The sequence below is a fragment of the Thermothielavioides terrestris genome, chromosome 1 (genome assembly GCF_000226115.1).
Source record: "Thermothielavioides terrestris NRRL 8126 chromosome 1, complete sequence".
Lineage (NCBI taxonomy): Eukaryota > Fungi > Ascomycota > Sordariomycetes > Sordariales > Chaetomiaceae > Thermothielavioides > Thermothielavioides terrestris.
In genome coordinates this window covers 7,228,876-7,241,234 of record NC_016457.1, presented here as the reverse complement: position 1 = coordinate 7,241,234, position 12,359 = coordinate 7,228,876, and the positions used below count along the sequence as shown (strand labels likewise).

The 12,359-nt window shown below is 58.0% G+C and overlaps 3 protein-coding genes across 3 annotated transcripts; all 3 read right to left on the bottom strand.

The window, feature by feature from the left end:
• Positions 1–317: 317 nt before the first annotated feature.
• On the bottom strand, positions 318–2,153 carry THITE_2109805 (uncharacterized protein). The gene is made up of 4 exons (XM_003650351.1): positions 2,108–2,153; positions 1,879–2,016; positions 1,671–1,796; positions 318–1,585 (listed from the first exon to the last, which is right to left on the bottom strand). Exons 2-4 carry the CDS (start codon positions 1,972–1,974, stop codon positions 341–343), a joined length of 1,467 nt encoding a protein of 488 aa, XP_003650399.1. The 5' UTR covers positions 1,975–2,016; positions 2,108–2,153; the 3' UTR covers positions 318–340.
• Positions 2,154–3,245: 1,092 nt separating this feature from the next.
• THITE_2109802 (uncharacterized protein) lies at positions 3,246–5,778 on the bottom strand. Its single transcript, XM_003650350.1, has 3 exons — positions 5,529–5,778; positions 5,282–5,425; positions 3,246–5,219 (listed from the first exon to the last, which is right to left on the bottom strand). Exons 1-3 carry the CDS (start codon positions 5,585–5,587, stop codon positions 3,437–3,439), a joined length of 1,986 nt encoding a protein of 661 aa, XP_003650398.1. The 5' UTR covers positions 5,588–5,778; the 3' UTR covers positions 3,246–3,436.
• A 3,204-nt stretch (positions 5,779–8,982) lies between these two features.
• THITE_123498 (uncharacterized protein) lies at positions 8,983–11,726 on the bottom strand (the record flags this gene model as incomplete). Its single annotated transcript, XM_003650349.1, has 8 exons — positions 8,983–9,050; positions 9,116–9,191; positions 9,272–9,484; positions 9,603–9,891; positions 9,962–10,332; positions 10,604–11,148; positions 11,240–11,373; positions 11,614–11,726. The coding sequence occupies 8 exons, from the start codon at positions 11,724–11,726 to the stop codon at positions 8,983–8,985; spliced, it is 1,809 nt and encodes a 602-aa protein (XP_003650397.1).
• Between the last annotated feature and the right edge of the window lie 633 nt (positions 11,727–12,359).

Sequence of the window (12,359 nt, the reverse complement as noted above, 5' to 3'; positions counted from 1 at the left end):
AAAAGTCTACTGGGGCGTCCTGAATTCAGCTTGAAACCTCAGGGGAATTCCAAAACTCACAACAAGAGTTTACTAAAGATAACGGGTATTATTGCTATATATTTAAGAGGATGCGAGTAAGCGGATGCTGAACTACCTCCAAGGGTATCGGCTCCAACTCCTGGCCCTACTTGCCTGACATTAAACAAAGGGGGGTATGAACTGAACAGAGCAGTCCAACGATAACCAACCCACTTCCCCGCCCCCAACCGACAACTGTATCCAACCGCCGGCGCGCAGCCAAGCCAAGCGTAATCAACAACCCCCTCCCGCCCCCCTCCCTCTGGTGGTAACACCCAACCTACACCTTCCCCTCCTTCCCGGCCGCGGCCGCACCACCATTCACCGCCGTCGGCGTCCCCGCAACAGCCACCGGACTAGCCACCGTCTCGCCGCCGGTGATGCCCGTCTCCTGCGGCGGGACAGCCACGACCGGCCGGGGCTTCTCCCCCTTCTCCTTGTCTGCCGCGGCAGCCGCATCGACCGGACTCGCCGCCTCGCTGCCCAGGCTCGCGCTCGGCGAGGACGCCGCGGCGGCGCCGGCCGCGCGGCGGATGACGTCGAACCACTTCTGGGCCTCGGCGGGCGAGTGGGCCTTGAAGGCGAGCTCGGCGGTGCCGGCGAGCTTGGCGCCGACGTGGGCGGACCGGTCCTTGCCCTTGACGCTGAACTTGTCGCCGTGCGGGGCGCCGACGACGGCGTCGGGCAGGTAGATGCTCAGCTCCGGGACGGGGTCGCGGCGCAGGTTGTCGTCGTCGCGGAACTCGTGCAGGAACTTGGACGGCGTCACGACGTAGTAGCCCGTCTGGTAGCCCCACGAGAGCTTGTTGCGGCTCTTGCGCTCGAGCGAGCCCTCGATCAGCGGCTTGGTCGACGGGTGGGACATGTTGGGGAAGGTGACGGCGTCGACGGTGCGCGGCGGCTGCGACGGGTTGGCGAGGCTGTCGCCGCACCGGCGCACGAAGGCCTTCCACTCGAAGTCGGGCGGGATGCGCTGGGCGGCGCCGAGCATGTCGGCGTGCAGCGCCTGCACCTTCAGGGCCTGCCCGCCGGTGAAGGAGTTGAAGGTCTCCATGGCCTGCTGGATCACCTGGACGATGTGGCGCTCGAAGGCCTCGAAGTTGGTCTGCACGGCGACGAGGTCGTTGTGCTGGTTGTTCTCCTCGATGATCTGCTTGTTGAGCCGGTGGATAACGCCGCGCGCGAGGACGTAGGGGTCTTCGGCGGGCGAGGCCTTGCCGCCGGTGGCCTCGAACGAGGCGGCGTGCTGGCCAAGCAGCTCGATGTGCTTCTGGGTCGTGTTGCGCGCCTTCTCGACCTCCTTGGCGGCCTTCTCGGCACCGTTGGCTAGTTCCTTGGCCTTGTGCTTGATCTCCTTATGCAAGCGTTCGATGACCGGAATCGCCGAGCCCCTGATGTTCTTTTCCGTCTCGAGGTTGGTGTTGATGAGCGCCTGCGTGTTGACTCGCATGTTCTCAAAGAAGCCGGCCACGCCGCCGAGGCTCTGGTCGAAGTGCTCCCCCTCCCTAAGGGGCTTCGAGATGGTCTGGGAGGCATGTATGCGTCAGGACACACTAACAGCCCGGGAGAGCTGAGGAGGAGAAAAGAGAGAAAGAAAAAAAAGGAGATACCTTCAACACCTTCTCATACTCCTTCGCCTGCGCCTTATGGATCTTCTCGACGGCCCCCATGTACTCCTCGAGGTAGACGACGGCATGCTTCCACGCCTGCAGCCGCTGCGCGAGCAGGCCGGCGGTCTGCGGCAGGTCAGATACATTGTATATGCTCGGTATCACACAGACGCGCTGTCGCTCGTCAGCATGGCGTCTGCAAACGTACGGTGTTCGGGTCCGTGTCGGGCACGGCCTCGTCGCTGGCGATGCTCGACAGCGTCTCCTGTCTGGGCGGTGCGGCAGCCTGGCTGGTCGCTGCCATGTCGGCGGAGTTCCGTTTGTCTCGGCGGATGCTGGCAAATCGCTTCATGGTGTAAGAACAAGATGCGCCTTCCAAAAGATCTATCTCACTGGGTCGCTTTGCGGTGTCTGGAGGTCTGGACAATAGACAATACCTAGGTAGCTAGCTGGCTGGAAGCTTTGGTCCGGAAATCAGATGCTTCTCCAAAGGTTCGGACGACAAGAGCGCCCAACTAACGTTAAGCAATCGCTGGCCGGCCAATGCTCGCAAGCAATGAGGTCATGGACGATCATGCGGGAACCCTCCAAAACGAGTCCCAAAAAGCAGGTTGGGCAGCAGGCCAGCCCGATAGCTTAAGCTTAAGTATATGTGGTTGGTAGCTACACTTCCTCAAGGTACGGGAGTGTTTAGGACGGTGGAGAAAGAGAGCGTCTGTGCGAGCGCCGCTGGCGTCGGCAGCTTGGCCCCTCTCGCCGTGGATCCACTGAAGAAATGAAGAATTGGTGCCAAGACGAACCCGCTGCATATTTCCGCTACCTCCACAATCCCTGCGACGATCTGCGCTAGACGGCATCACGCCATGACGTAATTAGCTCGAAGATAACTAACCCTTGTCCAGCTGCCGGCGGTGTGGCTTTGGATAGTGGCACCAGAGCCTCTGTTCGAGACATTCGAGTCTCTTCTTCGTCCCTCTTGTTGGAAGTGTTGCAAAGTGATTTAAAGAAAATGCCGGCACTAATTTTGTATGAGCACAGGACTTGGGATCAAACATTCGCACGGGGCGACTTAAGTCAAAACGCTCCTCAGGGTTCTTGCATGTAATGACGTCGATGGCTATCTCGTGAGCAAGGGGGTGGGGAGGGGAAGGTGTGTAAACTCATGTAAACTGTGTAACTTTTCTCACCATTCAACTTACGCAAATTGCGGCCGTGTTGATGTTCCAGTGATCTGCCTTGGATCTCGCCTCGGGTCTCGCGCACAGCTCGCGATGTTCTCAGCAATAAGAAAATGGTGTAGGGTAGTTATCTCCTGTGCGCTTGGTCCCTGCATGTGATGTACGCCAATGCACTCAAACGGCCGGAGTGTAACACACCCGATCATATACTGTCTAGAAGGAACAGCAAATGCTGAAGTCTCTATTTAGGATTACCGGCCGGATCGTTAGTTAGGTAGGTGATAGGGTATCAGGAAATAGAGGAAACCAAGGAAAAAAAAAAAAAAAAAAAAAAAACCGCCGAAGCCTCCCCAGCCGTCATTCAACTAGTCCTTTCCGATGAATGCCACCCTTTCCCCCAGGTACCGTAGTTTATTGCCCCTTCCCAAAAAATCCAAAGAGACCACCATCCCCGAGAAACGCCGTTCAAGCCATGCGATGCAACAGAAAAGAAATAGAACGCGGTACACTTATACAGGATTATGCACGCGCCGCGGCACAGTGTGCGGACACCGGTGGCTCCTTGCGACCAGCCGGCCGAGCCCCATACTACCCACTGCGTGCCTGCAGCAAGTGGACCCGGCGGGCCTCGTCCCCCTCTCCCCAAATGTGCAGGACATTCGAGAGGGAGAGATTCGCAGAGAACTGTCGCCTGTGAGGCCGGCGGCTTTGCGTCGGCGGTGGCTGGCTGGGTTCTCTCGAAACCGGAGCAGAGGCGGAGGCGGAAGCAGTAATGGGAGCAGGGGCGAGAGCCGGTGCCGTATCCGGAGCCGGCGCGGGCTCGTGACTTGACGCCGGGAGCGTCTCGTGTACCGCTGCCGTGATGGTGTCCAGGCTGTCGCCCGGCGGCGGCACAATCACGCTAAGCCGAGGCGACCCAGGTCGTGAGCTGGGCGTACTCAGGGCCGTCTCGTAGTCTGGGAGGTCGAACATGTCCGTGGCCAACGGCCGGACCGGTGTCTTCACGGCCGTTTGGTAGCTGGGCACTCGGGACAGCTCCGAGATCTGCGGAAAGTCGACGTGCTCGGGCGGCGTGCTGGATCCCGACGGCCCGTCGCCGCTATTTTGCCGCGTAAGCGGCGCCGAAGGCGGGGGTGAGATGCGAGTTTCATCACCGGCGTGCGCCGCGTTGCTTGTGCCTGTCCTGGGCAAGGTTCCCGCTGCCGAGAGATTGGAGTTCCACGAGGCGTTCCTATGCCGCTCCTCCAACGACATGCTGTGCAACCTATGCGCAAGCAGGTCCGGATGGACGGAGGCGCCCTGCACCAAAGCCGGGAGGTTGTCGGTCGAGCCCGCCCTCGAGTGGCCGAGCAACGGGCTGCTCACCCCTGACCGGCCACCGATGGGCGAGTGGAGGTTGATGAGGTCGATATCCTCATAGAGCTGGTCCAGCCGATGGTCATTGTAACTCGGCGGCGCCATGGTAGCCGCCTCTCTCGACGCTCCATTGGGCAGTAGGCGGACGAGGTTGCCCTCCTCGTCTAGCGGCATGTTTGGCGAGATGAAAATCGTCACGGGCAGCGTCGCGCGCAGCTCTGAAACGTGGCCGTCAGGGTTATTGAGTGCCACCACTATCTTCAGCTTGTGCCGGATCTTGATCCCCTGGGTGTTCACGTCCTGGAGACACTGGCTCAGCTTCTTAGGCAGGTCCAGCGACGTGTCCACCACCCAGCCCTCTGGGCCGTTATCGCCGTCGATGATGTCTCGCCAATGTTCCTCTCTGCTCACGGAAAGGGTCCACATGTCGATTTCCCTCTCCTTCTTGTGTTCCCTGATGGAGTGACCCGTCTGTGAAGTGAGGATGATGTCGTGGACCTCGAGCAGTTTGATCGTGATGTCGCCGAGCTCGAGGCCCTTCAAGAGCGGGGTAAATCTCATCTCGACCGGGATGGAGCTGCCGAAGACGATCGCCTTCTGCGGCACGACAATCGAGTACTCGATCTTGTTGGGCCATATGTTCTCAATGCTCATGGCATGGAGGAACTCGAGCGCCGATGCATCGAGAGTTCGAATGACACGCAACTGTTTGTAAGCGTGTATGTCGTGCAGGAGCTTGCCCCGCGCTATCGTCGCCTTCAGCTTGTACATGATGCTCGCCTCGCGCATCCCCTCAACGCTCTCGGTGGTGTCGCCCCCCAGCAATAACTCGAACGGCCATTCGTAGTTTCCCGGCGGCAACGTGGTGCCCTTTGTCTGCTGACGAGAGCCGTCCCCTGCTGGGTCTGGCGCTCCGATCCCTACGAATGGCGGCCATCGGTGCTCCAGAATCTGCAACGCCTTGTCGACTTTGTGGGTGGAAATGCCAGTGGCCGTCACCTTGGCATCGGTCCAGCTGGACAAGAGTCAGCGCTCTCGATCGGTATGACCCTCCGGCACATTACGTTTGGGACGTACGTATAGTGAACAGTGCCTGTTAGCTTGAGGTGGATGTTTTCGAGTCTAAGCGGCGCCGACAGACAAAGGACGACTGTGCCCTTGAGAAGCTGGCCCGCGGCTTCGTGTTCGTTGCCCCGGAAAACGATGAAGTCGTTCTCGAGCCTGTTGACGGTGGGTATTCAGTTAGGCACCTAGGCTGAGATCGGCATTGAGCGGCATATGCAGGCAGACACCCATGCTAAAGCCAAAAATTAAAAAAACTTACCGGATCTCGAAGAGCGTGTAGCGCCCAGACACCGGGGTGAAAGGGTTGAACGACGGCATGGTCTACGAGAGGTAGCACTCTGGAGGTTTCCGGAGTGGTATGACGGTAGGAGAAAGGAAAAGGGCCCGCGCGGGACCTAGAAATACTGACTCATAAGTAGGGAATAGGTGGTTAGGAGGCTGTCAGGGTGGGATGGTGGGAAGGGAAGAGGGACAGTGAAAAACGGAAAACTGGGTGTTCCAAGATACGGGAACCGTCAAGGTGGCGCGGCGTGCAGGGCAGGGTACCCACGGCAAGCGAGGCCCAGCTCATGCAGGCCTGCCGCGGTTGCCCAAATCGGATGACAGGGCTGTGGCCGGCATTAGTGAACACTACGAGACGTGCCCCATTTATAGCGGAAGACCCGGTACCTCCGAGCAACGGCCATGCACGGAGGTAAGCCGGGCGGTCCAGAGCAACGCTTTGACTGGCCCGAGGCTGCGTACTGGTTCCCGGCAGGCAGCGGACAGCAAAGTCTTACTCCTTAAGTTATAGCATGGAATCCGGCCACAACCGGAGGGAAATCAGGTGCCTTATGTGCATCCCCGTCCTTACCACCGAGAACGCCCGAGAATCGTGTTATGTACTTCTGTACACAGTATGTATGTACATGGTACCTAGCAGTGCACAGTCGGCACAAGGGACGTCGCAACATTCCATATCCGTGATAGAGAAAGCGGGGGCCAAAGGGCGGGAAAAGAGAAACGTGGAGGGGAAAAAAATCACAAGTGAAGAAGGGAAAAAAAAGGTCCGTTGCCTCCACCAGAAGAAGGAAGGTTTTGCTGGTTGGGTCGATGGCGCGAGCGTGGGGGTGTGAGACTTAAAACTCGCTGCCGTTCTCCCACAGGGCTGTGGTGATGTTTGCGCCTCTGATTGGCCAATTCGCTTCCAGTCCACTGATATCAAGCCCAACGGACCAGGGCTGTCCAAGACGCCGCAGTCCGGCGCAGCATGGCAGCATTGCCTGCTCTTGCGTTTCAGCCCCGATCAATACGCGCCCGTTATCTCACAACTCCACTTGGAGGCATGCTTGGTTCAGGTGCTTGGACTGGTCCAGCACCTACGGCCTCGGAGTTGGAATAACCAAAGGTTGTGCCCCACCTTCCTTATACAGTACGCCGTTGGATCCTCCTTCCAGAACACAAGGGTTGGACTCAACTGCCCCGCTGATGATGGACCAAAGTGACAACGGAAAGCACATTGAGACCTGGACCATCTCACAGTAGCCGAAACTCCACCAGTCTTGCGCAACAGTCGGAGAGGAGCCATGCAGCCGTTGCATCCCCGGTTGAGCCTCGTCCGACCAGACACATCGGCTTGGCAGGGTGATCGCCAGCAGATGCCGAGTTCCTGCCGTCTGTGATCTGCCCGGGAAGCGATCTTTCCCGATATTCGCCACTGCTTGCTGGCCATCAAGTGGATAACGTTAACGTGTAACACAACTGTTCCCAGGTCGCCAGTGCTGGCTTCCGGGTAGTCTAGATACCACTACCGTGCGTGCCATGTGGTGCAGTGTTTATACGGTACCTGACGTCGGGAAATCCGCCGATAACACACATCACCGCTCCGAAGTTCGGATGCCTCTTCCCCGATCTGATTGGCTCGTCTCCTTACCTCCCAAGGGCATTAAACACGAATGATATCACCAAAGAAAATCCCTCTGAGTCTCCACCACCAGCGATGAGTCGAGATTCCAACAAGGATTTAACCTAGATAGCGCGATTGGCGATTGGATGATAACCATCGCACTGCGCCATCTTCCTTGGGAAATCAGGTACTATAGGTACGGCAGTTGTGTTAAACGTCCGAGAATATTTTACATACCTTACCTTAACTACCAATAAAAGTTAGGGCACACTCCCGAGCGGAAGCATCTGGACCCTGTGCAACGTTATTTCCGCAGCACGTGCTGAGATGTGACGAACCGGTTTCGCCGATCACCGAGCTTCAAAATCAGGCCAATATCAACCTCAGTTAAGATGTACACTATGCACAAAAAACGGATCCTTTCGTGCCAGCCCACTTCTCGGAAGGCTTCCGGCCGCCACCTACGTTGCATGATCGGGCCTGGTGCAACCAATCCTTCGACATGATTGCGGGTACAAGGCCCTGTGCCTTCATTCAGATTGAAGTGGACAACTGGTCCGAAACGAAGCAAACCCTTCGGGATGTCTGATAACACTACCTAGGGTATAACCGAGCATGACAACAGCTAACACATGTGCCCCAGCGAACCTCGGTCGGCGTAGCTGTGCAAGGTAGATGATTCAACCTCGGGCAGAATTGCCTCGGATCCCGATGTTCAATGGACGTGGTGTTCCAAGGACACCCGCCTGCAGGCGACGTACCACATGTGCATGATCGCACGAAAGGGGCGGACGATGTGAGACAACGACCAGGGGTCTCCATGAGCCGCCTGCAACCACCCATCAGCACCTCGACGAGCCCACCGCTTAATAACTTCCCACCCTTCCCAGCCTACCGTCACCTGCAGCGACGTCATGCCGCGACAACGACTGGCCAGACTTCACATTCCCATCACGTCATGCCATGAACCGAGCTCCGTCGTGGAACTCGATGTCTCGGCAAGGAGGCCCTTCCAACCATACCTTCCAACAATAACTCAGGTACCTAGGTATGTTCATGAGGCCGAGGTCCAAAACAGGTTCGGCCGCGTAAGGGAGGTAGTGTACCCGCGAGGTTGGCAATTCATTCGACTTGTGAAATTCGCACACACAGCCATGTCTCGGGAATGTGGGTTTCGTGCCGAAACCGTGCCTCTGAAGAGCCAATACTGCCAGATACAGTCTCTTTCCAACCCCCCCCCCCCCCCCCCCCCAAACAAACACCCAACAGAATTTCTCCTTGAACCCAACGTGAATCTGGCCGAAAACCTCGTGCCTCGAAACCATCATTGGCCTGATCCAAATCCAACATTGCGCTATCCGTTACAACATAAGTACCGGGTGGGTCTGAGGAAGAACAAAGAGCCTAAGGTGGTCATCGCACTCCGTTGTCATCTGATCCGATCTCTTTCGGCTCATACACCGCTTCTTTGCTTGCATCGGTACATACCAGGGGAACAACCATGACCCGGACCGGTACATTCAAGACGTGATGCTTGAGCCACCGTTCGAATGATTGGGAGACACAGGAAGGGGAGACCTCAAGGACCATCGAGTCCCCCGGACCGTGAGTCGGGTTCGACAAGGCAGTGAACGATACTTGATATACATATTGACAATACACTACTACTAACGGAATGAATAACATCCCCCTCTCCGGTGTGCCGGCTTCCATCGCACGCAAACAGCCCAACCAACGCCCAGGATCCACCCCACGGGATGCGAGTAACGCACAACTCCCACGCAACCGACCACGCAACTGCCTGGCCTCTCCAGACGGACCAACTCCCTCAGCTCTTCCGCTTCTCCTCCAACTGCGGCGACAGCTCCGAAGGCCGGTTCCACGTCCGGATATGCCCTGTAAAGCCGCGTTAGCCCGCACCCGCTCAAGCGCTCCGGACAGTAACAGCGGCCGCTCCTCACCAGTCTTGCAGCTCGTCAAAATCGCATCCGGCGTAAAATCCAGCCAGCAAAGCGGGTCATTATCCACCGTTTTGCTCTGCTCTCCGTGTTAGCCAGCCGTTCCAGCCCCCGTCTTCCAGGGCTTCCAAATTTGCGCTGCGGCATGAGGTGACCCACCAGAACAGGCGGCAACGTCGCCGTGGTCGCCCTGGGCTCCACCGGGTGCGGCAGCACCTTCTCCTTGTCCCCGTCCGCCGGCGCCGCCGAGAGGCCCGAGTCGGACCGCACCCGGCCCGAGCCGCTGGTTCCCGCCGTGCCGGATGTCTCGGCGCGCTGCAGCGGCGCGTGGCCGGGCCGCGACGAGATGGAGCCCCGCTGTCGGACGGAGGCCTGTTTAGGGGTCAGCTCTGAATCAGCATTCCCTTTGAGTCTTCTTCCCAAAAAGGAAGGAAAAGAACGAGTAAAAGAGACCCAAAAACAAAACAGAAAAGAAAGCAGCGCAACATACCGCCCTCGGCCGGTGCAGCATGCCGACGCTGAAATCCCACAGGCAGATCCTGCGGTCCTCGCCGACGCTGCCGAACCGGTAGTTGCGGTCGTCGCAGCGCCAGCGGTCGAACGCCACCGACGTGACCCACGAGTGGTGGCCCTGGCAGCGCGCGATGAGCGCGGGGCTCTCGGACGGGCACCAGATGGAGATGAGGTCGTCCTGGCCGCCCGTGACGACGTACTTGCCGTCGGGCGACCAGCAGACGCACGTCAGGCCGCCGTAGTAGCTGTAGAAGAGGTCGAGGAGCCTGGGGGGGAAAGCAGCGGGTTAGTAAGTAAGTAAGTGAAGGGGTTGGTGAGAAGATTGTGTGTACGTACTGTTCTTCGAGATAATCGATTATCCTCAGCGTGCCGTCCTCGGAGACGACGGCGAGATGGCGGTTGTCGGGGGAGAAGGCAAAGGCGTTTATGCGATGGTTGGACAGCTTCCACACCGCTATCGGGTTCGTCTTCTGGTTCTTGGAGTGCACCGATTTGCGGACATGTATTTGCGACGAGTAGTTGACCCTGCCGGTGCCGTTGATCTCGCCACTCACACGGGTGCCTCCCTCCTCTTGTGGTGAGAAGATCGCGTCCTCCTTCTCCTTGTCGTAGACTACAAGGGTGCCATCCATGTGTGCCGCAAGGAAGAGGTTTTCTGAGCCTGGTATCCACCTGATCTCAGATACTGGTGTCCCGTTGATGATACCCTGCGGTGGTGAGTTGTGCGAATCAAATAAGGTGGACTGCAGAACCTACATTCTTGTTGAGCCGGGTGTATCGCTGTGTGAAGGGCTCCCACCAGATGATTTCGCCGGTTGAGAACCCCATGACCAGGTCAATGTGGGTTGAGCTCTTAGTAACCTTGTTCACGTCATGGCACAAGCAGTGAGCCTTTGTAAACAGGATCTTGGTCAAGTACTCGGCCTGGCGGCAGTCAGCATGAGCCCACCCACCACGCTAGCTGCCGCTTCCCTTCACCTTTTGCGGGGATGAGAGATCAAGCCACTGAAAGGCTCGGTTAACATTGGCAAAGGCGAACAGCCCGTCTCGTGGCCGGTCCTGCAGCCGCTTCGCAATCTGCTCGTGGTTGATCACCCTGGAAATGAAGGAAGAATTGCTCTTAGATATGTTGTTCTTGGGCTTGCGCCGCTTGCCTGCATCCTTCTGGGCTGCCGGCGCAAGGAGGGTGTTGCCCTCGCCAAATGCTGGCGCATTCGGCGTAAAGAAAAGGGCGTCGGTCGAGTTGATGCGCCCAGCATCGCTGCTGCTCTCGCGCACATCGGTCGACGATTGGCTCTCCTCCGGGTGCTCCTGTATGCTCCCCTGAGCCCCGTCTGACCGCGAGATTGTCCGGTAGACGGCGGGCGACACCGGACTGACATCCAGATTGAGCAGCGAAAGCCGCGTTCCTGTGGTGGCTGGCTGGGGGGTCGTCGCGAGCGGATTCGGATTCACAATCGGGGCCTCGGATGGGTGCGGTGGGGGAGTCGCCAGATGCAGGTCCTCCTTGAGCACGTACAACCCTTGGGAGAATCAATCAGTACGGGTGCGTCCAGGGGGTGCCCGACACCGGGGCCCTTTGCAATGGTTGCGGGAGTCGAAACTTGCCTTCACCGACCAAGAACTGGTACTCGGGCCCCGAGGGGTTGGTGAGGACGTTGTTCGTCTCGATCATGGGTATGGGCTGGCCGGTCGCAAGGCCATTGTATCCTTGCTGGGATGGGTATCGAGGCGGGGGTGGAAGCACGCTGCGAAGAAGCCATCAGCCATTGTGCCGCGCTGCCGTTATTTCATTTCATCTTGGTTTCCACTCATACAACATGGTGGCTGCTTAGCTGGCCGGGGTGAAGCCAGGGTGACGCGGCGGCTTGCCAAGGACGTAATAGTGGCCAGCGGCGTGCAGATATGAAGCAGGTGGGCTCCCAGGGTCTTCGGGGATGGCAGGGCTGGACAGGGAGGACCGAGACGGCAGCGAGGTGGGAGATAACCGATAATCGACGAGGCTCCCGATACTGGACACCGTTTGATGTTCGTCCGAAGAAGACGTTGCAGCGCTAAGACGAACCCAAGCATCCCAGGAGAGCGGCAACAGGGGTGCCATCGTCGGCCCATCCTGGGATCGACGGAACGGCGGCAGGATAGGGTCCCCACGGTGTGGGGTAACTAAGCGACTCTCCATTGACAGTGTGGCACGGGAAGGAATCATTTCGTTCACGAACGCCTTAAAAGGGGTTTCTATCTAGTCGGTATATGCGTCTTTGGCCGGATGATTCCGACTCCAGCTGTATGTAGTAAGGAAATAGTAGACTGACTGAGATTCGTAGGGGCCCAAAGGAGCTGGGTTCAAAGTCTGGAGCAAGTTGTGTTTACAGCATTGAGATCACCAAGGGACCTTCCAGTGCGACCTTGTACCCACATGTACAGTACTCCGTCGAATGTACGATATGTGATACAGTGCGACAAGACCGCTTGAGTCCAACACATCAGGCAACCAGCCGGGTACTCCTGTCCAACGCCTCAGTGACGTTCGCACAGGCAAGGCGAGCATCGCAATGTCCCGTATCACATCCGCAAATAAAACTGCCCGGACCGAAGTGCAAGTTTCTGGACCGACCTGGCCTGGAAAGAGCGCGGGAGTGTGACACAGTAATCCGTACATTGCAACTGGTGGATGAGTGTGGGGGACGGTCTGCAACAGTGTGTGGAAAGGACGTCAACATGCGGGGCCTGAATG

Coding starts and splice junctions, on each gene's coding strand:
- THITE_2109805 (XM_003650351.1), bottom strand. CDS start 1,974: ATGGCAGCGACCAGCCAGGCTGCCGCACCGCCCAGACAGGAGACGCTG. Junction 1,797..1,878: donor CCGACACGGACCCGAACACC/GTACGTTTGCAG, acceptor GACCTGCCGCAG/ACCGCCGGCCTGCTCGCGCA. Junction 1,586..1,670: donor AGTATGAGAAGGTGTTGAAG/GTATCTCCTTTT, acceptor CATGCCTCCCAG/ACCATCTCGAAGCCCCTTAG.
- THITE_2109802 (XM_003650350.1), bottom strand. CDS start 5,587: ATGCCGTCGTTCAACCCTTTCACCCCGGTGTCTGGGCGCTACACGCTC. Junction 5,426..5,528: donor TACACGCTCTTCGAGATCCG/GTAAGTTTTTTT, acceptor CACCGTCAACAG/GCTCGAGAACGACTTCATCG. Junction 5,220..5,281: donor ACAGGCACTGTTCACTATAC/GTACGTCCCAAA, acceptor ACTCTTGTCCAG/CTGGACCGATGCCAAGGTGA.